The 27,982-nt window shown below is 35.7% G+C and overlaps 1 protein-coding gene across 10 annotated transcripts in view; it reads left to right on the plus strand.

Annotated features, from left to right (window-relative positions):
• Positions 1-22,499, plus strand: part of LOC127503882 (mitogen-activated protein kinase 10) — a 69,192-nt gene extending 46,693 nt beyond the window's left edge. For 4 of the 10 annotated variants that reach the window (XM_051878057.1, XM_051878064.1, XM_051878065.1 and 1 more), the window contains 6 exons: positions 5,971-6,153; positions 8,317-8,441; positions 10,791-10,814; positions 14,074-14,137; positions 14,485-14,562; positions 20,429-22,499. In XM_051878057.1, coding sequence (XP_051734017.1) covers positions 5,971-6,153; positions 8,317-8,441; positions 10,791-10,814; positions 14,074-14,137; positions 14,485-14,562; positions 20,429-20,571 — 617 coding nt within the window. In that variant the 3' untranslated portion in view covers positions 20,572-22,499. Of the gene's footprint in view, positions 1-1,918; positions 1,991-5,970; positions 6,154-8,316; positions 8,442-10,790; positions 10,815-14,073; positions 14,138-14,484; positions 14,591-20,423 lie in introns of all 10 variants that reach the window. The other 6 variants (XM_051878055.1, XM_051878060.1, XM_051878056.1 and 3 more) reach the window with 6 other exon arrangements.
• The last annotated feature ends 5,483 nt before the right edge of the window (positions 22,500-27,982 follow it).

Here is a 27,982-nt window from a genome sequence, read left to right on the forward strand (position 1 = left end):
TTTTGTTTTTGGGGTCTACTAGAATAGGTTTTTATACTTGAATGTTAAAAAAAAACATTATTTTTCACATATTTTACATTATAACAGCACCTCACTTTCCAGTCTGTCAGTAACGCTCTGGGGTGCGTTTCCCAAAGCCAAATATGGTCGCAAGTTCCGTCGTTACCAACACAATTCAACGGAACTTGCAACCATAGTTGTCTAACGATGCTTTTGGGAAACGCAGCCCTGTTTAGTTCCTATCTCTATGAAGCTCCTCCTTCTGAAAAGCGCAGTGTGCTCTGATTGGCCAGCTGGACCAGTGTGTTGTGATTGGTCAGCCACTTCAAGCATGTTATCATAACCGCAAGTTTCAACACACTACTAACACAACTCAACCAGACCTCACCCCTTTATTTGTGTATGCCTTGAGCAGGAATTATGTAAAGGGTTAGTTCACCCAAAAATGAAGATTATATCATTAATTACTCACCCTCATGCCGTTCCACACTCGTAAGACCTTCGTTCATCTTCGGAACACAAATTAAGATATTTTTGTTGAAATCCGATGGCTCAGTGAGGCCTGCATAGCCAGCAATGACATTTCCTCTCTCAAGATCCATTAATGTACTAAAAACATATTTAAATCAGTTCATGTGAGTACTGTGGTTTAATATTATAAAGCGACAAGAATATTTTTGGTGCACCAAAAAAAAAAAAAAAAAAAACCACTTGTATAGTGATGGCCGATTTCAAAACACTGCTTCATGAAGCTTCGGAGCGTTATGAATCAGCGTGTCGAATCATGATTCGGATCGCGTGTCAAACCGCCAAACTGCTGAAATCATGTGACTTTGGCGCTCCGAACCGCTGATTCGACACACTGATTCATAACACTCCGAAGTTTCCTGAAGCAGTGTTTTGAAATCGGCCATCACTATATAAGTCGTTATTTATAATATTAATTTATAATATTAATATTGAACCACTGTACTCACATGAACTGATTTAAATATGTTTTTAGTACGTTAATGGATCTTGAGAGAGGAAATGTCATTGCTGGCTATGCAGGCCTCGCTGAGACATCGGATTTCAACAAAAATATCTTAATTTGCGTTCCGAAGATTAACGAAGGTCTTACGGGTGTGAAACGGCATGAGGGTGAGTAATAAATGACATTATTTTCATTTTTGGGTGAACTAACTCTTTAAATGAGGAATATTGTGACGTGTTCGTTCCTGGAAGAAACTCAAGTCTACAGTTGAGGTGTTTCAGGGAGTTCAGAAACAGTGTTTACTGATATAAAGAATAACCCCCCTTTGGAGTGACTTTGTGCTTTGTAACTTTGCAGACCTTTTTTATGCTCAACATTACACATTAAAGAAAGTTGAAAATGTAATTTTGAGCCTGATATGCCTGTACGTTTTTGGCCTTGATTTTTTTTTTCCTGTATCACATTCTGCTAAACTCTTTTAGATTCTTAACATAGATTGCTCTAATTTCCTCGTTTAATAATAAATTAGAATATTTAAATCATGAATATGAAAGATTGCTTTATCTCACTGAACCTGAGTGAGTTCATAAGTGAAGTGAGATTTTGAACAAAATGGAGGCAATGATGGATAATCTTTTAAATGTGTCACATGTACTATCCTCTGTTAGTACTCTTTATAAATCTGTTGAGCTGCCTGCCTAGATAGCATTTTAAAGCAACACAAGTGAAAGAGTGTTCCAAAATGTGGATAGCATTTGTGAAAGCATGAATCCAAGCAACAAACTTCATTGGAATCAATTGATTCGAGCATACGAGTTGCTTATGTAGTATTCTAAATCAGGTTTTGGAAGAGTTATTATATTAAAATATATAGTATGCGTGTCATTTTATGTGATATAATGAGTGTCTGATAGTATGTTGCATATGTGTATGTGTGTGGTGTAGTGGACATGTGGTCTGTAGGCTGTATCTTTGGGGAAGTTATAAGAGGAACAGTGCTGTTTCCAGGGACAGATCGTATCCTTCCCTTCTGTCTGTTCTCCACTCTGCTGTCTTCTTTCATATTTTACTTGCCAAATATGACCATATGAATGTGTGTGTGTGTGTACGTGTATATACACACACATGCATATTAAAATGTTAATATACACTTTATATATTTAAATGTTATGGTTTGGTGTCTGCTAAGATATCTTCTGCTCAACAAGGCTGAAATTTATTGGATCAAAATTACAGAGAAAATAGTAATATTGTGAATTATTATTACAATTTAAAAGAAATGCTTTCTATATATATATATACTACATATATATATATATATATATATATATATATATATGTAGTAGATACTATTGGAAAATTCTTGCTAGAACCCTAGATCACATGAATCTAATAGAAACAAACCTGTTTTTTATTAGACTCACCATTTAACCTGATTTTGGAAGCTATTTGAAGAAAGAAAGCCACCAGGCAGCCGTTATTGTTTGTTTGGCTCCCTTAAACGTGTGATTGCAAGATAGAGGGAGAGAGATACGGGTCTGGCTTTGTGTTTTGGGTGGGCGGGTCGTTCCCTGTTGGATGATGTAATGTAGTCCTCGCTGCCCCGGCCCTTTGAACCAGGACCCCCCTTTGTGGGAATCATGGGAAGCCTGGGGAGCAAAAGCAGTCATGTGACTCCCCAAGGCTAACTGGGCTACCATGACAACATCCATTTCCCCCGTCTGTTGCTAGGCACCCATACAGACGGCTCTTAACGTCTTCAGGATCCATTCACTCTGTTCAGCGCAGACCTATATGCCGTAAACCATTCGCTTAAATGGCACTAATCAAGAGCGTTGAATTCCAGCAGCCTCTCTCTCCATCCCGTTCCTGCCCTAGCTGCCCTAATTTCCCACCGCTGCACTTCTGTGATAATGACGAATGAATAGATCATTTTATAGCAAGGGTGCAGTTCAGATTTCTTAAATAAGAAGTGTTTGAACCGGTCGATGACATTCAGATGTTATGTACACTACCTTTGAGTCTCTTCTGCTGACCAAGGCTGCATTTATTTGATCAAAAATACTGTAAAACAGTAATATTGTGAAATATTATTACAATTTAAAATAACTGTTTTCTTTTTAATATATATATTAAAATGTAATTTATTCCTGTGATGCAACACTGAATTACTCATTACTCCAGTCTTCAGTGTCACATGATCCTTCAAATCAATCTAATATGGTGATTTGGCTATAAATCATTTTTGTGGAAATCAATTTTTTAAAGGTTTTGGGTACTTAGTTAAAAAGAGATTAATACTTTTATTTAGCAAGGATGCATAAATATTAGGGATGCCTGATACCAAGCTCATGTACTTGTACTCGTACTCATAAAAATACCCCTGATACCAAAGACCGATACCTCACGTGACGTAACTGACAGATTTTTCCGTGCACAGAGACACCGGCGGCAGCAGCAGAAACAATGTCAGCCTCAGGGGTGTGGAAATACTTCAAATTAATGATGACACAACACGCACATTGCGAACTGCATGCTTTCAGTCACAATTCGTTATCGATTAGTGAAGGCGGGATAGGCGGAATCGCGCTGAATGACACAGACTAGAAGCGCTCTCTCTCTCTCGTGCGTGCTCTCTCTCTCTCTTTTTTGCGCGTGATCCCAGTTCTCTCAGAGAGCACGCGATCAGTTCTCCTTGCGCCTGAATGGTCAAATGCACACATAATTGTGAAAATGTCCATCGTGTGGAGTATCTCACGTAAATACAGTCGGTTATGGCTTAAGTCGACGTAAACATTTGGGTGAAAACAGGATATGTGCCAGTATCCATGGATTCGGTCTTAAAGGGACCGTAGCCTATATTTGTCATTAATGTTAATAAAACAACAAAATATGTTAAATAAATGTATACATGGTAAATAAACCTACTGTCTCTGAAAAACAAGTTTTTTAATTTGTATCTCTATAGTATTTGTTGTATTGTTTGTAATTTGTTTGTAAATTTCTTTTTATATAACAGCAATTATATATATTGGTAATTATGCCCTTTGAAAGTTATTGGACACTGTGAAATTATAGTCTCACTGTGTTGTGCTTGGAAAACTGCCACATCACAAAAAAAAAGAAAAAGAGAGAGAGAGAGAGAGAGAGAGAGAGAGAAATTAATAAATGTATAGGCATCGGTATCGGCGAGTACTAGAAAAAAGTATCGGTACTCGTACTCCGTCCTTAAAAAATGGTATCGGTGCAAAAGTCACAGTAAATACATTTATAATGTTACAAAAAATTTCTTTTTCAAATAAATGCTGTTAATTGAACTTTCTATTCATCAGAGAATCCTGAAAAAATATATCACTGTTTTCACAAAAAAATGGTAATACTAAGAACCATTATTAATAATGAACGCCAATAATAATTCATAAATTGTGCAGCAAATCAGCATATTAGAATGATTTCTGAAGGATCATGTGACACTGAAAACTGGAGTAATGATGCTGAAAATGTAGCTTTGATCACAGGAATAAATTACATTTTGAAATATAATCAAATAGAGAACAATTAATTTAAATTATAATATTGCAATTTCACAATATTTGTACTGTATTTGTATACAGCCTTGGTGAGCATAAGAGACTGCTTTCAAAAACATTAAAAAATCATTATTCCAAACTTTTGGTGATGTAAATATAAAAATTAAATCATTTAATAAAATATTTGTTATATTAATCATTAATTCATTTATTGCTCATGATATTAGGTCAGGCAATCTGATTGGAACTGTTTGGCCATAATGTGATAACATCCGCTGAAGCATGTGATAATAGATCAGGGTCAGAAATTAACAGGGACTTGGGGCAAAAAATAACACTGAAATTGACAAAAATGCCACTGAAATTTGAAATGTTGGGGTAAAAAAATGTTGATAAATGAAAATTTTAATATAAATATAAATTAATGAATGGATGATATTGATGTATTTGACATAAAATGATGACACAGTACTATACGGTATAGACCTTATGCAGCCCCGCCCCTTTCCAGCGCTGCGATCGTTGTCTTTTGACTTCCGGTTTGTATTTCCACAGCGATCTTACATATTTATGAATGAACTGCTCGTTTTAAAATCTTCCCAGTCTACTGACATTTATTAAGACATCTACTTTAAACATTACAATGCTCATGATAACTTTCATTAACTCTACAACAAGTAAATTCACTTCACCAGCTAATTATTCTTTGACAGCGATGCCATAGAAATATACAGAGCTACCGCAAAAACGGAAGTTCAAAGACAATATTATAAAGATGGCGGCGCGCTTGTTTCTCTAGCGCATAAGGTCTAAATGTAATATGCAGATATAGAGCAGATATAGCAGCTTAATGAAAACATTAGTTCTCTGAAACTGTTTTTCCCTTCGGAATGAACTCTTACAAGATTTCAGTTAGAGTTCCATCTTATGAGTTTTGAGCAAATGCATAATGAAAATGAGAGTTATAATATTGAGTAATATTGGAATATAAGGTAATATTGGATCTTATGGTGTCAGGAGTTTGTGTTTGAGCCTAATGGGCAGTAATTAAAAAAAAAAAATCAGATTCTCTTATTGTAATGTCTTGGTTGGTGTCATTAGTATCAATTTCTCTTATGTTGATTTGGTTTCTTTTCCATTTATGTACTACAAATTCAGGCTTTTTTCACACTCAGGGTCTAAATAGGACCCCTCTGGGTGTTTTAACCTTCACTGATGTAGCTTTTATTATGCTGGGGAGGAAGTGTAATCAAACTTTATTTTACTACCGATGGCATTTTTAGGCTCACAGCACTTGCTTTTATGTTTGTCTTGTGTAATCATGTTAGAATAACCACATTATGTAGTTATCTTCATTTTATACTCTGTTTAAAAGTGAAATATTATGCTTTATGTAATGCATAAACAACCTGAAAGGTGAGGAGTGTATACGTAGGTGTTTTTTTCCATGACTCCACCCACATTCAGACATTGACCAATGGAATAAGGTTATAGAGCAGCTCGGCACACCCTCTCCTGAGTTCATGAAGAAACTGCAGCCGACGGTGCGTAACTATGTGGAGAACAGGCCAAAATATGCTGGCCTGACCTTCCCGAAACTCTTCCCTGATTGCCTCTTCCCTGCAGACTCGGAGCACAACAAACTCAAAGGTAAGTGAGAATTTGTGCACATAAAATTAAAATTAAAATGTATATATTAATTATAAATATTAATTAGAATTTCCTCTGTAATATATGTAACATAAAAAACTCATTCCTTTTACTTTAATGTAAAAAAATATATATTTGTTTAATTGTAAAGTACACTTAAGCCATTTCTTTGTGAGCTTTACTCAAAAATACTACTAGGATACTTAAATAAACAATCAAATGAGGTGAACAATGATATTTCTGTTTGACTCATCTCTCTTTGTATTTGTATGTGTGTTATTTTAATGGTTTGCCTGCAAGAATCAGGCAGCAATTTCCTTCCCATTTGCAAAATTGAGAGACATTTCATAAATTGTTATCAGAGCTCCTGTTGTTCTTCAGGGGATAACAGAGGAGAATCATGAGCTTTTGATATGGAAATTGCGTGGTGGATTTTATTGCTGGTGAACAGACATCACAGGCCAGTGCTGAATTTTCTACAGTTTGGGAAACAAAGAAGGATATAAGGCACTGCTGGGCTGATTAGACTCTGTGTGTCTGTGAGTGTAAATTGTGTGGGTGAGTCTAACGGATATGAGTGTGATTCTGAAGCCGTCAGGGACAGCAGCTAAAGGCTCGGTCTGTCACAGTGTGATGGAGGAGAGGGTTCAGCGCACATTTAATTCCAGGCCTTGTGGAAACACTGCACATTTTTGATGACTCACTGATTCAACTCATCAGCCTGTTAGTCGAGGCTCCATGAACTGTTCTGGGTGTGTGAGATAAGGAAGACATCCAGTATGGGCTGTGCTGTGAGCCACTAAGTTTAAAAATGGGAGCCACCATATTTTATTTTATTATTTTATTTTATTTTTTATGTTTTAATATTTTATTTTATGTTTTATTTTATTATTTTATTTATTTTATCATTTTGTCATTTTATGTCATGTCATTTTATGTCTTGTCATGTTATTTTATGTCATGTCATTTTATATCGTCATTTTGTCATATCGTTAAATTTTGTTCCTTTTGTGCATTAACTTTTTGTCTAATTGTAAATTCAGTTTGCGTTTCAGATTCATTATGTATTTTATTTTATTTATTTTAGTTTAGTTTAGTTTTATATTTTATTATTTTTTTATATTTTATTATATTATATTTTATTATTTTATATTATTTTATTTTATCACTTTGTAATTTTATGTCATGTCATTTTATGTCATGTCATTTTGTTTTATTTCGTTAAGTTTTGCTCCTTTTGTGTATTAACTTTTTGTCTATTTGTGAATTCAGTTTGCGTTTCAGAATCATTTTATTTATTATTTTATTTTATTTATTTTATTTCAGTTTTATATTATTTTATTTTTATATTTTATTATATTTTATTTTATATTTATTTATTTATTTTATTATTTTATTTTGTTATGGTATTTCATTATATTTTTGTTCCATTTCATGTATTTTATTTTATTACGTTACTCTATTTTGTCATTTTATTTATTTTTATCATTTTATTTTTGTTCAGCTTTACTTTTTTGACTCTTTCTCTTTCTGTTTGCGTTTCAGTTTTACTTTATAGTCTGCAAACACTTAGCCAATATAAATGTAAAGTTTTTGTCATGTTAATAAAATATTTACATGACAAATTGAGATTGAAAGGCAGTGAGGGGGAGTGAGTCACAGAGAGTGAGAGTCAGCCATACAGATCTGCAGAAATCAGTGTCGGCCATTTTGAAGCGGTCCAGCTGGTGGCAGAGAGAAGGGAGAGATGGGATGATGCTGTGAGAGGAGAGAGAAAGGGTCTGACTTTACCCAGCTATTTATAGAGCAAGAAAGTGAGGGAATCAGAGAGCGTACAGAGGTGGAGAGGAAGGGAGGGAAGGAAAGGTGAGAGCATGAGGAAAGAAGAGCAGGAAAAGAGAGTGTGATGTTTTCAGTGCCCTTGCGAAGGAACAAACAGAAATAGAGGATGAAATATAAAGATTGTGGTGTCTGATTTGTGAGATGTTTGCACTGCATTCCTCAAACATCTGAAATCAACAATGTTTACTTGCTTAATAAATTTCTCTGCTCTAATGTTATGCTATATATAACATTAGCTTTATAAAAATTATACACTTCTGTGAAATGCCCTCATTTTAATGATGTAAACATTTCTAAGCTCTGTTGTCATGTGTTTTATAGCTAGTCAGGCCAGAGACCTGCTGTCTAAGATGTTGATCATTGATCCTGCTAAGCGGATATCAGTGGACGAGGCCCTGCAGCACCCCTACATCAATGTGTGGTACGACCCGGCCGAGGTGGAGGCAGTGAGTATAGCTCTCCCTAATTCTCTCAGCACTATCGATTAGTGCGCCTGGGGCCATCTGTCACCTGTTTATTCTGATTTGGCAGCCTCTCAGCTGAGTCCACACTACTGCTAGCTAATTAAAGACTGGCCACAGCTTTTATATACTCAGGCCTGTGCTAAAGTTTGGCCATATTCACTATTCTGATTCATTCAGTCATGGTTGGACCACTGTGACCAATCATGATATCCTCCATCACTCACAACTGATTGGATAGGACTGAAATTTTTTTTTTATTATTATTTTATTGTTTATTGTTATACTACGCACAACACTATAAATAGGTACAAATCGATATGATATATTGTAAGACATATTCAGTCTAAATTTTCAGGACAAAGAAAATGTATGGAAAGATTTTAAAATGAAACACTGAAGAATGTTTTTTTTTCTTGAATTTATTCAGATAATAAATTTCATTCATTTATTTTCATTCACTCACTCATTCATTCTTTCATTCACTGACTCATTAATTCGTTCACTAATTCACTCATTCATGCATCCACTCATTAATTAATTAATTCATTCATTTTAATTCACTCACACTCATTTACTCATTCACTCACTCTTTCAATGATTCTTTCATTCATTCATTCATTCATTCATTCACTGACTCATTCATTCATTCACTGACTCATTAATTCATTCACTCATTCATTCACTCACTCATTCACTTATTTATTCACTCTACTCATTAATTCATTCACTGATTCATTCACTCACTCGCTCATTCACTGACTCATTCATTTGTTCACTAATTCATTCACTCATTCATTCATTCATCCATCCACTCATTCATTCATTCATTCATTCATTCATTTTCATTCACTCATTCATTCATTCATTTTCATTCACTCACACTCATTTACTCATTCACTTACTCATTTACTCATTCATCCAAACATTCATTCATTTTCATTCACTCACACTCATTTACTCATTCACTTACTCATTTACTCATTCATCCAAACATTCATTCATTTTCATTCACTCACTCATTTACTCATTCACTTACTCATTTACTCATTCATCCAAACATTCATTCATTTTCATTCACTCACACTCATTTACTCATTCACTCAATCATTCTCTCATTCACTGACTCATTCATTCACTGATTTGTACACTCATTCATTCATTCACTGACTCATTAATTCATTCACTAATTCATTCATCCATTCATTTTCATTCACTCACACTCATTTACTCATTCATTCACTCATTCATTCATCCACTCATTCATTCATTTTCATTCACTCACTCATTTACTCATTCATTCATTTACTCATTCACTCACTCATTAATTCGTTCACTAATTCACTCATTCATTCATTGACTCATTAATTAATTCACTCACAATTTTTTTAATTCATTCATTCACTCATTCACTCATTCATTCACATTGTTATATATTGTTTACTATTTATAAAATATTATAAATTAAACTCACTACATTAGGTTACACCAACAAAAATATTTTTAACAATTGCATGCATGTATGAAATATCGAACTGCAATAATTAATGAGATTTTTACATTTTTATTTATTTTTAAAAAAAAGACATTTAGTAATGGATTGATTTAATTTTATTGATTTATTTTAATGTTTTAATTGTTTTTGTGTGCTGAAAAAATTATTCTGGCTAAAACAATGTAATTTTAGTCAAATAATCAGTAATATTGATCATCATATTTGGATGCTTTGATGAAAATTATATTATATTATATTATATTATATTATTTATACAGATCCTCACTCAGTAGTTTTAGATTATTAGCTAGGTTTACCATGTTGCATTTGTTGAGTTTGTAAATGTTGATGGTTGATTCTGGGGACCTTCATCAGTTTGAGAGGACACAAGAAAGGAGTAAAAATAACAGAAGGTTGTCCTGTTCTTTGATGAAGTTTTCTAAACATTTAATAAGCATTTGACTGATTCTATTCACACGTCCCCTTTTGACAAACAGCCTGTTCTTGTCTAAAGTGCGCATCTCAACTGTTTCAAAGGGGTTTCAATGACGCAGCGAGTCTGGTTTTCTTGTTTTAGAGAGTACAGAACACATAGTAAAAGCTAAAGAGACAAATTTTTAATGAAATACTAGCTCACATTTATTCTGTATAGCTGTTAGCAGATGCCATTTTATGTGAACATACATTTTCTGTTGATCGAATTATGAAACAAAAATACTAGTATGGTAGCACTATGATAGAAAATCTGACATAGTTTGTTTTAATAACCCATGAAGCATCGTTATGATTAGTGTGATTCTTTTCTCCTTCTCTCTGGTGTTTCTCTTTCTCTGATGAAGGCCAGGAATCAGCAGATATCTATGGTAAATAAAGACCATTCCACACCTAGGAAACCTCCTCATCTCAAATCACTCACACACCGATCTCTTTGTAACAAACATTGATGCCTAGAATGCAAAAACAGGAAAAAAAAATTTCAGTGTGTGTAGGGTGTGAATATCTGTGTGTATTTGTGTGTGTCTGTATTGTGTACTAATCTTGTAGAATGCAGCAAAGAGATAATGAATTTAGAATAGAATAGAATGCTGAGGAGGTTTAAACTTTTTTAAGTTAATGTAAAGGCACCAAACCTTCCCACAATTCTGGTTGGTGGTCAAATGCAAGACTCTAGATCCTTAAATATTGGTAAATCATGATCAAACCTTAATTATTAATTTTTACAATGATGTATAACAATCATTCAGGTCAACCAGTTAACAAATGCCTCCCAATCACACTGAACAAACAGAACTCACTTTTAAACTATATCTACACTAATCCAGATCCATTTGAAAATGGCGTTTTCATTTCAAAACGCTCTCCATCCACACTAGCATTTTCAAGTGCTTTCCAAAAGTTTCTTGTCCACACTGAAACGTCAGAAGACGCTTAAATCATCCAACTGCACATGCGTAAAATGTAATAAAAGCTTACTGAGATGATACCAAGAGACCAGACATAAAAAAGTTCTCATGCTATTCTTCTGGCGCAAACATTTTATTAGCAAAATATCTCACACCGCTGTCAATCATGACATTACAACCCATTTTTATACCATTAAATAACTAACTAAAACCAAACTTGTTGGAAAACGAACACTTGAACATATGTGAGCGTGATGAGAGCTACCAAAAATGACAGAAGCCATCTTTGGGGAAAAAAATTGTGTAAAGTGTAATTGGATTTTTAGTTTGGCTCACATCCCATTCGATTAAATGGAGAGGGTGGGGTTTATAACCTATACTGCAGCCAGCCACCAGGGGGCGATCGAAATGTTTTGGCATCATTTTATAGGATGAGTGCGGCACACTTAGTATACACTAGGGCTGGATGATTTTTCCGACTTTTTTTCCCGATTAATTCAAATTTAATGTTTTGCCACAATTTTATTATTTTTAAATTAAGAAATCACGGTGTTAAATAAAAATGTTATCAAACATTACAATTAGACTACACATGTTGACAATTCAGCAATGATAACAGTTAATACAAGAAAATGAGCCGACAACATGATGGTTCGCCTGATTAACCGTTCTCGTGACACTCTATGAACATAGAACACATCGCTAGTCTTAAACGGCTGTTCACTCAGAAATGTGTTATGCGTTGAAAAAAAAGAGACACGGGCAGTGGAATGGGGGAAAAAAAGTTATTAGACGTGAGTTAAACTTTTTTTTTTTTACTTGAGCTCCACGTTTGTAGAATGCCGTTTCATGGGTGAGATGCAAAAGATGCAAGACACGAGTGCAACAGCCAAACATGTCCGCCAAACATAAAAACAATAGGAAAAATAGCACAGTGGAATGCAAAAACCTGTAAACAACTTCTACTGTATGTTTGATATTTCATGTTTGCATGATGGTGACAGGCTGAAAGCTGTTATTTTCTGTTTTTACAAAGCATTTGCTGTTAATAATAGTAGATAAGTTTGTACAATATATATGTCATGCATATTTTCTGGAAAAATATTTAACATAAGTCATTTGTTTTACACTTACACCATGTAGATCACTTCAGGTGTGTTGCACTTGGAATAGAACTTTTTTTAACCAGACTGTTAATAAAGAGAATGTTACTTTTTTAAGTTGACTAGTTAAACATTTAAAAAATCGAAATCGTGAATCAGTCAATCGTTCTAATTTTTTTTTTTTTTTTTTTTGCCATATTGCCGAACCCTAATATAAACATATCTATCGGTACAATATGCGTCACATGACTAAACGTGTCATTGTTTTCAAATTCCTCCGTTTTCACAGTACAACATGAAAACAGCATTTTCAAACTGATCCATTTGGGAGAGCATCTTCAAAAAGTTCAGTTTTCGCAGGACAAAACTGCCATCTCAGTGTGGATGGAAGGCCAAAACAGAGAGAAAAAGATGCGTTTTTTTATTTTTCTGGATTAGTGTAGACATAGCCTCAGAAATATTTACTTAGTGTAAAGGCGTTAAAATAACTGGTAACACTTTATTTTAGTGTCGTAGTTACACGTTACTACGTGTTCTTACAATAGTAATAACAGTAAATTATGTGTAATTACAAGTAACGAACACTAAACCAAACTCTAACTGTAGTTAATTAATAGTACTTAGTACTTATTTGAGTAATTACAATGTAACTACGGCACTGTAGAATGTGTAACCAAATAACTCACCTGTGGGTTTTGTGAAATAAATATAAAACTAATACACTGTAAATTAATTATGCAGGTTATTGTGTGTTAAGGAACCTCGTTTTCCCATAATGATCCTTTCACTGCCATTTAATCACTCTCTTTCTCTTTGTATCTTTATATCTTTCTTCGACTCTCTGGCTTGTCACAAAACCTAGTGAGCTGCCTACCTAGACAGCATTTTTGGCATCAACAATAGAGCATTTGAAATGAATCACATGTGGATGCCAAAAAAAAAAGAACATTTAAATGCCTGAAAATGCTGCTGAGGATTGATTTGATTGTCAATGTATCCATGATGCCCCAAAATGCAGTCTAGTTAGGCTGCTCACTAGGTTCTGAAACACAGCCTCTCTCATGTCTCTGTCTTAATCCTAAACCTGCAGACTTTTCTCTGATTTTCTGTCCTACTAATGGTGGTGTTTGGTCCTTATTTACTAAGTTCTTACTGTTGAACATGTCAGCTGCATGTGCAAATGGTGGTAGCACTTTACATTACAGTGTTCATGTTATTTTTCGTGCAAAAATTATTAATTACAATAAAGTAATTTAATAGACACATGTAATTTACTCAATATATTATAACATGAACACTATAATGTAACATATTAACCCTGATGTTTAAATCTGGCCCTCATACTGTTTTCTGTTCAAGATCTATGCAAGATGAAAAGCATTACATCAAATAAGTGACTCTGCAGGAGCAGATGTGCTATATTTAGACATTATTAAACACTAAATATAAGTACATATACTGCCTGATGAATAAAGCATGAGATTTGATTCTTTTTTAACTGTAAGAAGATTGTCTTTATGATTAAAGACAAGCAATGATAAAGCTTAAGACACTCAATGTTTGTGATAATGTTGGGGTAACGATTAAATGTGTTCCTCTTTCTCTCTCTGTCTCAGCCTCCTCCACAGATCTATGATAAGCAGCTAGATGAGAGGGAACACTCGATTGATGAATGGAAAGGTAGGCCTTCGTTTGGAGCTCTCTGCATGTAGACATGACAGAACTCATGACCCACAGACAGATGAAGAAATGCAGCAGTACATCATTCACCAGATGGTTGTTTTTTAATCATGGCCGCCATTTGTTTTTATACTGAGCCCATTAGTTTCTATCCTCAGATGCTAAAACTAGCCATTTTTAGCATCTGAGGATAGAAACTAGGATAATAATCTACAAGTAATTGTTAATTTTATCCTTGTCTTGTTTTTTGTTGGTTTCTTATGAACCAAGCGTGCTTTTGAGCTCATTAGCTCTAAATGTGTTCATTTCTCTCTTTTTTTCTCCACCTGTGTCTCTCTCTGGCTCAGAGCTCATTTATAAAGAGGTGATGAACTTCGAGGAGAGAACAAAGAATGGTGTGGTGAAGGGACAGCCCTCTCCCTCAGGTACTCTCTGTGCATAAGCTATGCTTCTGTAAGTCAATTTAAAGTGATTTCAGCTGTTTATGAGAAACCCTCCCATTGTGACTGCTCCATTTGTCCCTGTCCCCCTCTCATCTCGTCCGTGTGACTCAAACAGAACACGTCTTGAGTGTGATTACGTGCTAGTTTTTCATTATGTTGGTAATCTGTAATTTTGACAATGTTGTCTGTTGTAGTCTTTGCTGAAATTAATAAAAGGTGCTGTAACGATTTCAGCCACTACCGCTATTCTTTGACTCAAACAGAAAATTCTCAGTTTACAAGTTGTAATTACAAGTTCTACGAGGATGTGACCGCTTTTTCCAACCTGTAATCTTGCATTTACGGTAATTACGTCATAGCGTAAACACACCTAAAACCCCGCCCCCAAAGACATGCCAACTGAAGTGCACGCTGATTGACAGGCAGAGAGTGTTTTTAATTGGCTAAAAAAGCGTGGGTCTCTCCCAGAGTTTTGTGCTGAGACTGTAGTGAATTAGGATTTCTGGATTTGTCGGGGACATTTTATTTGTGGTATACACCAAAAAATCTTACAGCATCTTTAAGAAATCACTTAATAACACTGTATTTAATTTAGCCTATTTTTCACTTGAAGAGTTACAGTTGATCCTTCGCTAAGCCCCGCCTTAAAATGTTACTGACCAATCCAGCCCCCCATTTTCTCAGGCAAGCTTCATCTCGTTTACAGTGTGTACATAATTAGGCAAATTGATATTCTGATCATTTCTTTCAAGCAACTTTTTTTTTAAATTCCAAACCACATCAATCTTAATAACTACTATTGATTTTGCATATAATCATTTATAAGTTATATTTAATTATTAACGAGGGCAGGAAGTGAAAAAGCCTTATATTCAGATGGGCATAATTATTAAGCAGGTTTTCTTTTACAGATAAAATGGGCCAAAAAAAAAAAAAGAGATTTATCTCACACTGAAAAGTCTGAAATGTATTAAATGCCCATGAGAAGGATGCAATACTAATGCACTTGCATAATAATTATGCACACACTGTATAATGTAAGTCAATGGAGGATCTGTGAGTTTGGATAAACTTATACACAGTTCTATTAATTGAAAATATCCCAAAATACAGTCAAATGATTTTCATAACCATCACTTAAAAAAAAAAAAAAAAAATATATATATATATATATATATATATATATAATATATATATATATATAATTTTTTTTTTTTTTTTTCAGTTGATTCTGAGAAGCATTTGCCTTGATTCTGGTTCAGAGTGTTATTGTACAAGTGTAATTGAACTTGTTTTTAATATCCCAGCATTTTTACCACTTTATGAGCATATTTTAAATTCCATATAACCATAACCATAATATAACCAAGGGGCAGAGCTTAGCAAAGGAAACATTTTGTGTGTTTTTTTTTTTTTTTTTTTCCTTTGGACCATATGTAAATAAATGCTACATAAATGTAAAAATATCCAAGTAATGGTATAATTTTAACAAAAATCTAAGCGAATTAATGCTTAAGTTTAAAACATTGCTAAAATGTTAGGAACTGGCCTGGGTTAACTTTTAAAAATGTATGTGTATCTGATTTTATATTGTATTGTATATTTGCCACTGTATATGTATACATGTTTCATAATTAAGGTTGGAGTCCATGATGTCTGATATTAAAAATATAGTTCATTCAACACTGAAATATTTCTAGGATTGAGTTAGCATTTATTTTTCTTGGAGGTTTGTGGGATGTGGAGTCATCAGCAGCCTGCAGTGTCTCTGTTTGACCTGTAGAGGGCAGCACATGTATGTGTGTGTTTGCATTGGTGCAGTGTTGCATGTCTGCAGTCTGCAATCCTGCAGCATTGAGGTGACAGTCAGTGACACGAGCTGAAGTTCTTCCTGTTCACTGTCATTTCATTCACTTGTTAACATCTGATCACGTCAATGATACGTTGGTTTCTAGCTGCTTATGTTTTGTGATATTACTGGGATGTTTGAATTCATTTTGCATGCGTTGTAGCCTCATTTTCTCTCTCTCTCTCGCTCTCAGTCTCAGTCCGTCTCCCCCTTTGTAATTAAGTGCTTGTGCTGAAGAAAGCAGTCGCAATGCAGCTCTGTATTTCACAGCAGTGTGGGTTAGTGTGTTGTGATTTTGTGTAGAAAACCACATATTCAGTTCAATTGTATAGCACTTTTTATAAACACACATTTATGATTTCAAAGCAACTTTACAAATTATGGTTTTACAAACTCCACATATGTGGTTTATAAGTGTAATTATTGAGTGTGTTTTATGAAAAAGTATTATTTGCATTTTTCTGACAGGTACATGGTGGGTTATTTCCAACATACATTGATCACATGCCTATAAACAAGCTGGAAATCTTTTGACGGATGAGAATTCTTGAAGACTCATGTTTATAGATGTCCTGCACCTGCAGTGGACCATTGTTGATGTGGCGTCCTGTACTAAACAGTGATTCAGTGTGTTTAGTTAAAGCCACAGAACTGTACTGGGGTTAAAAATCGATGCTGGCTATAAATCCTCATTCCCTTCCTGTTTTATTAAGGGTCTGGGAGTCAGAGATGCTGTGCTTTAAGAAGCTCCATCCTGCAATATAAACCAGAGATTTATGGTGGTCTCTCTGGGACGCTGGAGGTGTCCTTTGTGGGGGATGACTGGAGGATTCTGTTTAGTGAGATCAGAGCGATGTAGCTAAAAGTCTATTTTTCCACCCAAACGGTCACTGAAATCACATGTATGGGATATACATGTCATGATGCTATTTCCTGTGATAGGAGCTAGTACACTGTAAAAAATTATTTTCATGATTTATCACAATTTTTCTTTTGTCAAATCAACTTAGATAATGAATGTGGTTCAGATAATATATTATTTTGAGTTTCTGTTGATTAAACCAATCGCCTTCATTGTATCAACTCAAATTCTTAATTTCAATGAACTCAAAATTTTAAGGCAACCAGGTAACTTATTTTTTTAAGTTAAACCAACAATTCTTTTTTACAGTGTATGAATTGTGGGTAAAGAAACCAGGTCAATCTAAAAAGAGGAGTTGAAAGGCAGAACTTTTGAGATCGAAACAGAGCAGAGGAAATGGTCATGAGATACGCAGAAAACCAGTGAAGACATCTGTATGTTACATGTGTGTCGACTGCAAGCAAGAGCAATAAGTTGCTGGCTGCAGTTCACTTAATGGCCACCAGTGTTGCTAATAACAAGGGTTTCTGAATTCTACATACAGCCCCTTTAAGGCCCAGATCTTTTGCCGCTCAGATTGCACTTGCAACGCGCGAATACACTGCAGGCTAACTCTCGCTCGAATCCAAGGTAAATCATCAACGCTATCATCAGTGTTGTCAATTGACCCTTCGCAAAGACCCACCCCCCTTAGTTACTGTTGCTTGGTCCGACAAGCCATGGCGCTGTCACGGCACACAGAGTGAAAAATACATTGCGGAGCAAAGAGGACGCTGACAGCACGTCAACAGACAAGACAGAGCAGGTTGCTGTAGCGCCTCAGCTCAAGCGGCTCGTGAACCGATCATCTCTTCCTACTAGTCAATTTATAGCATGAAATAAACATGAATGAACATGAGAAGGAATGTTGTTTCAAATGTGGAAAGACGTCAATACACACCATTTTTCAAGTTCAAGTCCACCAAGGTTAATCTTCTAACTGACTGCTTTGTCGGATAAAATGGCGGATTCGGCGTTATGATTGGTTAGATCGCTTGTCAATCAAACTCCCGGCGAAGGGTAAATTGCTTTCAGTTTAAAGTAGTTAAAACTGGTCGCTAAATGTTGCTAGATGACAACATACTGGCGAGTCCACTGATCTATATTAATATAAATATAGACCAGTGGGCGAGTCACGGAATCTAGATAAGGTTTGTCCAAGAAGTACCCCGGTGCGCACCCAGGTTCGCATGACAGCTTTCACATTAGCAATTAAACTGCGAGTGTGAAAGCCCCCTTAAACAGATGAAATGAGTCAGAGAAGAGCTCCGTGTGAAAGAAGGCGGAGCCTCAGCGCACTCCGTCTATTATGTTATCGCCATGGACCAATGGTAGTACGAAGGTGTTTTGCAGCTGGAGCGAACTTTTCCTGAGAGTTCACTTTGGAAAGCTGAAATATTTGAAATAATTGAAATATTACTACATTTTAAAATATATTAAAATGGAAAACAGATATTTTAAAATGTAATAATATTTCACAATATTACTGTTTTTGCTGTATTTCTGATTTTAAAAAATACAGCCTTGATGAACAGAGAATTATGGGCAATGTAAGGAGGTTTTCCCCGTCTTCCGTAGTGTTTGTGGAAAAATTCTTGTTTGTCTGTGCCGTGAGGCTCACTGATGCTCTCAGTGTGATGTGACATGTAACTAGCTATCACATTTTGCTGGTCTGGCACGATTTTATAGAGCGAAAGAGAGAGAGGCTGAAAGAGAGACAGTAACCATAAAGCTGACAGCAATAAAAACCCCTTGCTGAACCAATGTCACCCACCCTCTTCATTTTTTCTTCTCATTTTAAAGGGTAGCTTCTGCTTTCATCATTTATCATATTGCCATTATTTTTTCACCTTAACCGTTGGTTCCAGTTCCACTCTGCAGTCACGCTTCAAAATTGCATGTTTGAAATGTTAATCTCAAATGAGGATGTGAGCAATGTAGTATAAAGTTATTATAAATCATGTTCACAGCACTGAATGGGCATTAAAGAGCTGCCTTCTATTAAAATGAAAGATGTAGCCTGTCAATCAAGTAAATTAGCTTGTAATGTTATCATAGAAAGCTGTTTAAGGGGTTATTTGCATTTGATTTTTATCAAAAAGCAATCTCCTTGCGTGTTATTGGAATGGGCAGAGCTCCTGTGTTGAAACAGATTTGGTGAAGGATTCAAGGATTTCTGGGTTGTGGATTTATAGGGCAGCCAGTGCAACTTTCAGACCTGATGATGAAAAATAGGGACAATTTGTCCTTTTTGCAGGAGCCTTTATTTATTTCTTCTTGTAGAGCGTTAGCGCCACCTAGTGGCATAACTCATATTTTATTTTTTATTTTTTTTTTATATATATATATATATATATTAGAATATATTTAGAATGAATTTAAGTACATTAAAATAATTTAAATAAATTATTTTAATACATTTAGTTTATAGTAATGTTTAATATATATATATATATATATATATATATATATATATATACACACACACACACACACATACATTTTAGAATGCATTTAATACACTTAGAATGAATTTAAGTTACATTAAATAAAAACTTTTAATACAGAGTAATATTTCATAGAGAGAGATGTGTGTATTAGAGAGATGTGTGTAAAAAAGAATATATACATTTAGAATGAATTTTAATAATTAAATTAAATAATTTAAATATAATCTTTTAATACATGTAGTTTAGAGTAATATTTAATATATAGAGAGAGATGTGTGTATGTGTGTGTGCCTACTCTAATTGTTGTAAATATTTATATATCTTAAGAAAAAAATATAGTAAAAAATATAGTAAAAATAGTTTATAGTTACATTCTGTTCTTAGGGTTCAGGATAGTCATCTGTTAGCATTTGTACAAAAATGTGGCTCAACATCCTACAATATCACCTCAGAGCCGACTCAGTCCATGGACTCCACCCTTAAAGACCCCACTTTCATCCCTGTGGGTTATTTGTACACGTTTTGTTGTTAATGTACTTTTTGATATTTGATCTTCTGCTTGTAGTATCTATTAGCCCTGTAGAGGGCACTGTGGCTGCTCTACTTTTTTCGTTGTAACCGTTTTTCCCGTTACTTCCCTTAGCGCAGGTGCAGCCATGAACAGCAGCGAGAGCCTCCCCCCCTCCTCCTCCGTCAATGACATCTCCTCCATGTCCACCGACCAGACCTTGGCCTCCGATACCGACAGCAGCCTGGAGACCTCCGCCGGACCGCTGGGGTGCTGCAGGTGACTAACCGCCTGCCTGCGCAACCCCATGTTCTTCAGAAGGTGAACGGCCACCGCGACCCCGACCGAGTACAAATCCACAAACCTCTGAAAAATGTAATTAACAAAATAAAAAAATTAGTTAATATATGCGTAAAATAATGTATCATGAGTAAATGATGACAAAGTATGCATTTTCATTCAAAGAAACGTCTGAATATGTATATTTATGAATCTTTACTAGTTGCTTTGCTTTTAATCCCCTCATATGGCATCGAAAAAAAAACGAGACTTCAAAAAAAGAAAAGAAAAGAGAAAAAAAGGGCCTAATCGGGCATCTCTGTAAAGTGTACATTGACTGGCTGATATCTATTACCTTGCGATTTTCTGTGCTTCAGTCGATGTGGCAGGGTGGGCTTTTATTTTAAAGAGCACTGTACTATATTCGATCAGATGATTTTGAGATGATTTTATTTTGCTTGTGCCGAAACTCCCAACTGGTTTCGGATGGGCTGGTGTGTCTATGTGCGACTCCTCGTAAGGTAAAATAATAATATGTACAATGGCGCCCCCTATTTTTTGTATATATGTAATTGTGTACAGTTGTGAGGCGTTCTCAGAGTGGGACTGACGGCCAGTAGAGGGAGTATTTGCACACCTTGCCACATTACAGCTAATCACCCGTTTCCCTTTGCCTGTAGTCTTGCATGGTCAGAGAAAAAGTAATTAAGCTAATTATAACATATACAAATATAGATAACTGTGTTTATATAACATTTAAGGAGCTAACGGGTGAATGAGGGCGTATCTGTCACTCGACAGGAATTGAGGCTGCTTTAAAGGAAGCCATTGGGGGGTACAAGCACGGTTGCTGTCATTTTCCGACTTTCAACAGCCCTTCCTTCGTGTTTGTGAAACTCGCCCTCTCTGCGACAGCCTTGCATGCTTCAACTTCACCTTTGAAAGGTGTGTGTCTAACTAAGTCGAGAGCATGCACCTCATCTTCACATTTTGTTCCTTGTTCACATCCACGCAAACTAAATCTCATCTCGAAACTCATATTTTTGTGTTGTCTAAAGGGAATCAACATGCTTACTACCTAAATTTCACAGCTGGAGTTTATTATTAAACCTGTTTATTGTCGGATTTGGGAAGTGCCTTTGAAATAATGCAGTTTCCTCCTCAAAAAACACGAATACAGTAAACGCGACGGCTCTGGTAGAGATGTTCCAGGTGGTGTCGGATGTGTCAGGTCTGTTTACCCAATCCCACAATCCCCTATTCATATAGATTTAGAGATCTGGCTCTTGTATCCAAGTGTCTGATTTAAAGTCACTGTATGTTAAAGAAAAAAAGGCACCTGGACAAAAATCTGTTATAAGCCCCAGATCGGAGAACTACAGTGGCCTCAAACAGTATTTGGACATTTATATCACACTTAAAAATGTTATAACATTAAAAATAAATAAAATTCAGTTCTCCTCAAGTTTACACAGGTGTAGTTCATCACATTAAACTATGAAAATGTTCCACTAACGTTTGACAACCCCAGTTCATGTATCATTTAACATACATATTAGTTTGATCTTTGTTTGGGAAAAAAAAAAATGCCACTAATATTTTGTTATATAGATTGACATGCATTTTAAATAAATGTTTGAAGTGTCCAAATATGCTTTGAGGCCACTGTTTGTTCCAATGTAACCCCCCCCCCCCCATCCCTCACATTTAATTGTTCCATTTTTAAAAAGATGATTAATGTAGTTTAAATTTTCAAACACACATGGCTGATGTTTTTAGTACTACTAGGTAAAGTTTAGCTTCATTGAATATACATTATGAAGTACACAGTAAATTGAACATATAATATTTAAGTTGTACGGTTTTGTTTTGTACCTGTATTTGTCCAATTTGATCCGTGTACTAAAAATTTTAATAAAGGGATGAAATACACATGATTTTTTGGTTTGTTTATGTAACAAAGCTCTCATTTTCTAACTCATTCTCACTCAGAAACACTCTTTTTGTGGATAAAATTTAATTATTATTAATTAGCCTAAATTATTAGTATTTTTAATAACATTTATATGGCATTGCATGTTTATGTTTATCTGATTCTGCTTAGAGGTACACTATGTAACTTTTGGCTGTCAAGCGGTTAAAAACAAAACTGAATGCATTTTGTGGAAGAATATTATTTGGGTTGTGCTTCGGCTCTGCATGACTGTGAGGATGAATATGGTTATCATACTGCTCACAAAACATTCACTACTATATAGAGATATAACCAGTTTAGATGGAAAGGATCTTAAGCTGACTAGCTGAAGATGTTACTGTACCCATTAATAGACACGGTACTTCCTTGAAAATAAATTCCAGCATAGCGCCACAACAACCCATAATAAAATGACCCTTCACAATAGATAATACAATGAACTCTGTTAGAGAGCGACAAATGGCAATTTATCTGTTTAATAACATACCTTACTCGCATTTAGAGTAATAAAAACACCATCTCCATGTCGCTTTTACATTTCAAAGACATTTACAACCATCTCAGAGAAGCCAAACCAATGTTGATTGTTTTATGATGAGCTCTGCCTCTGTCCAAAGATTATAGATATAGAAAGACGGTTCACTACTTATGAATGGGAGAAACTGCAACGCGCAATATGGCACAATACGTCCCGCCTTCTAAGTAAAAAAGCCAATCGCTGATTGATAAAGTCATTGCGTCACTGCAGCTGCCGTTAGAAGCTCCAGTTCCCATAAAAACCTGAGACTCGCGTTTAGGACCGCACATGCACATTGGCTAGTCTAGCCTGAAAAATAAGCTTTTTAACACTATTTAAGCATAAGAAACAAAATTTATAGGACAGTTCATGTCAGATTTTGTTGCTGATTTGAAATATATTATTTAATTGTGAGTTCGCCCAGCAGTTTTTGAGATTTCAGGATTCCCCCATTCTAATAGATAGGACTGGGGTTGCTTCTCCATAGAGTGGTGCAGGTATGACGTCACTTTGTAGGCCAATCCGGAAGCTAGCAGCACACGGGTTCCCTCGACTGAAAGCCTATGCATTTTTCCCATAGACTTTTGGAAAATCGCAAAAAATAAGCTCTGTGTTCAACAAAGGGTTATGATAATACACGTTTTGCCCATCAAGATAATTTTCACAGATAAACATAACTTTTATGAAGTTTGAAGCCTAAATGCAGTCGCCAGAAGTAAAAAGCTAAAGGTAGGCTATAAACGAACTACACCACGGTCGCTCGACTTCAACTAAGCTTCCAACAACTCTTTCAGTTTTTATCTAAAAACATTTTCCCAGCACGTTTGAGTTAGAATAGTTTATAAGAGTACAATTATGAGCATAATGAGGCTGTAAAAGCAGACTGAGCTTACCTTCTCAGAGTGATGACGATTAATGTCCCCGACTGCCTGTGTAGTCCCATTTAGCCACTTGTTAGCAACCGCCTTTTTCAAGACACATAACAGCTTAAAAAAAATCACAAGTGGGGTAATACTGATGCATTTTATGTCGTAGAATAAATCGTGAAACTGTCTTGAGCTTGCGTTCACCACAGACTTTATTTCAACCATTTAACCAAAATCCCATTCAAAAAACCCATTGCCTTCGGGGCGATGGAACCGGAAGTGCTAAAATGCTAACTCATTTCCGCATTTTGGCCTACAAAGTAATGTCATACCTGCACCACTCTATATCCCTCCTTGTTTCCTCACTCCTATGACCCGGAAACCGATCAAGCTCAGCCAATTTGTAGGACATCTCAATTCTCTAATTGCACCGTGAGGAAGCTTCCTGAGGAGTCATGATCGAGGATACACACAGAGATTGTATATTATAGGGAGATGAGAGGGTCTGTATCTCTTACCATTGGAGAAAGCGTAACGGCTAACGTAATCACGTGCGGCACCACTCAGCCTATCGTGTAATGGTCCCCTTCCCTGCTTACCGCCACAGCCAGAGCGTTAGCATTAGCCTTAGGTTGCAGGCTTGCCTTCCAGTGGCTTTGATACTCAGGCGCATCCTTTGCGGAAGTCTTTATCGTCGAGAAACCTGACGCACGTATACATTCTCCTCCCCCGTCACATGTGTCAATAATTTAAATGTAATCTTTACTTTTGCAGTTTAAATAAACTTAACATCTCACATATTTCAACGGAGCATCTTGAGTTATTAATATTTTTTTTTTTTTTTTTTTTTTTTAAATAACCAATGAGGGCAGATCCCTCGAGCGCAGCTGATGACGCTTTGAAGTGACGCTCGGGTGAACGAGAACGTTCCAATACAAATAACATTTCCTTCGATTCCTCCGTCCTCGTTTTCTTTCCTTGCATCCTCCCCTCACATCCTACGGGGGTGGAGCTGAGACGCGAGGAAAGGAAGCACAAATAAGAAATGAGAAGCACCCTTGGTCTTGGATGCCCGAAATAGCTGCCCGGAGGCGTTGCAAATATGGCCGCCGAGTGAACATACTTTCCTTGAAAAGGACTTTGCTCTGTCGCGTTCTCTGTTTGCCAACAGACTCTCCTCTGTTCGGCGTTTTTTTTTAACGGGTGATTCCCCTCAGGTTGAAGATTTAGCTGCTGCTGCTCCATGTAAAATTTTCACTCTCGTTGTGAAAACTAACTTCCAACTCCCACACCATACACGCGTAAAAATAGAGCAACTTTTCTCTTATTTACCGATGTGGCGAGACACGCACGGGCGAGTGACATACTATATGTACGCAAATTCCCGCGAGAACCATCCTGTCAGGTCTAAAATATAAACACCTATAGGCTTACCGTAGTGAATCAGAGCACGACAAAAATACAATATTATATTATTATAAATTAACTCGTTGTTTAAATTTTGTTAATTTTGAACAAAAAAGTTTCATGGTGTACCTCTACGTTTGTTTTTCAGTTAACAAATGTGTTCAATTGAATTTTTTGTTTTATGACAATAACATGCATTTATCACCTCTAACATCAAATATTGACCCTATACGTGTCATTACATATTCTAGCCTTCCGTCTGACACTTTTAGAGCTGAATATATGAATTAAGTTCAAACATAAAACTTAAGAATTTTGATATTGAAAGCCATTTAAATTCCTATTTTATTTGCATGAACATCATCATAAGTTTCCCAACCTAATCAGACATTTCCGCCATAACAACCTTATATGGTACAAAGTAATAGGCTACATATCACCTCTAGAGGACAGAGAGGGGTTCTGGGAGGTCTCCAGTCTCTGCAAAATAATTCAATATGGCTGCTGATGATTTTACAACAGGGTGGACACGTACATATATAGTAGCTTTTGTATTTCAATTGTTAGAATTCAATATTACTTGTAAATCGTTGCGTTGTGTATCCAATTTGTTGATTACATTTCATTTTAGAATAGACGGACAACAATGTGGTGTGGCATCTTGCATTTTATACAGGTTATTTTTCAACGAAAGGACCCTCCTTTCTGTTGGGTCGCGCACAGGGTTAATTTTTATGACTCCATAGTCTCAGTTATCCATTTTGAACTTCGCATCACTTAAACCAGTTGTTATGAAACTGAGCTCAAAGCGTTAACATGATGTATTAACTCAAACTCTAAGGTTTCCTCATATAAGAGGTTGAAATGAGTCGAGTTTCAGCCCAGGAGTGTGCATTTCTCCCATGGTGCTTCAAATAAAAAACTTTGGGATTGATTTCTCAGAATGGCTTTTGATTAAAGTAGGTGTCAACACTGAATGTTTGTACTTTTCACAATGTTATAATGCTGCTTCTGAAACCATTATAAACCTGCGAGAACAGTGATATACACGGGATGCCACTACTGTTGCATTGTGGGTAAAGTACTGAGTGTTAAAGCTGCAGGTGTGCTGTAAGTGCTGTATTGTAGAGTTTGACTTTGTCTCGTAACAGTGGCGGTGCAGTTTGTGAGCAGGGAACGAAAGAATGGAAATGATGTAACTTAACAATGTGCTATTATGATGTCATCGTTTAAACTCAAGCTGATTGGTCGAGATGGTGGCCTTAACAGAATTGTAAAATATTCCCAGGTTTTGTTTTTTAAGGTTTCGATTAAATCTGTTAATTAGTCCAATTAAAAATGATGCAGTCTTGTATGTTCATCAAATGAATGCATGTTCACTAGAAACAGTTCAGCAGCTCCCAGTGTACACATCTGTCATGTTATGTTTGAAATCAAGGTATATTTAATGTAATATTTTAGTATGAAGTACATACTTCCATAACAATCTGCACAACAATGTACAGTTGATGAATCTCTGTGTCACTGCAATCAAACATGAACACTCAGAGCAATACAGACCACTACATCCTTTACCACTGACCTGTTTTCCTTTTTTTCCTGTCTTCACTTTCCTTCGTCCTTACGTTTTGTTCCAGTCCTTCCTTCCCATATATATTTTCCTTATTTCCTTTTTCTGCATTCACTTTCCTTCTTTGTTGCCTTTCCTTTTCATCCTTGCTTTCTTTGCTTTTTCGTCTTCATTTTTGTTTCCCTTCTCTCCCTTTTTCCCTTCTTCTTTCCTTAGTTCTTTATTGTTTACTTCCCTCACTTGCCTTTGTCTCCCCATCTGTTTCCTTTCCGTTTTTCCTTTCTTCCTGTTTACCTTTCTTCCTTATTCTTTTTCATTTCTTTTTCTCTTTTTACTTCTACCTTCGCTTTCATTCTTTTTGCTTTTTCTTTCCATTCCTCCTGTTTCTTTTTTCTTTTTACCTTGTCCTTTCCTTTATTTTTCCATTTTCTTTTGTCCTGTTTGTTTCCTTCCTTCCTTGTTCTTTTTTCTGTCTTCATTTGTTTTCCTTCCTTCCTTCTTTCCTTCCTTCCTTCCTTTAATTTAGTTCCTTCACTTTCCTTCCTTCCTTCTTTCCTTCCTTTCTTCCTTTAATTTATTTCCTTCATTTTTATTCCTTCCTTCCTTTAATTTATTTCCTTCACTTTCCTTCCTTCCTTTTTCCTTCCTTCCTTCCTTCCTTCATTCACTTTTAATCCTTCCTTCCTTCCTTCCTTCCTTCTTTCATTCCTTTCTTCCTTTAATTTATTTCCTTCCTTCCTTTTTTCATTCCTTTCTTCCTTTAATTTATTTCCTTCCTTCACTTTTATTCCTTCCTTCCTTTGTCCTTCCTTCACTTTATTTCCTTCACTTTCCTTCCTTCCTTCCTTCCTTCACTTTTATTCCTTCCTTCCTTCTTTCCTTCTATTCTTTTAATTTATTTCCTTCAGTTTATTTCCTTCACTTTCCTTCCTTCCCTTTCTTTCCTTCCTTTCTTCCTTTATTTCCTTTACTTTCCTTCCTTCCTTACTTTTTCCTTCCTTCCTTCCTTCCTTCCTTCCTTTATTCCTTCATTCCTTCCTTCCTTACTTCCTTCCAACACTTTACTTTCTTGCTTTTTGT

This window comes from Ctenopharyngodon idella, chromosome 21 (genome assembly GCF_019924925.1).
Source record: "Ctenopharyngodon idella isolate HZGC_01 chromosome 21, HZGC01, whole genome shotgun sequence".
In the NCBI taxonomy this organism is placed as follows: Eukaryota; Metazoa; Chordata; class Actinopteri; order Cypriniformes; family Xenocyprididae; genus Ctenopharyngodon; species Ctenopharyngodon idella.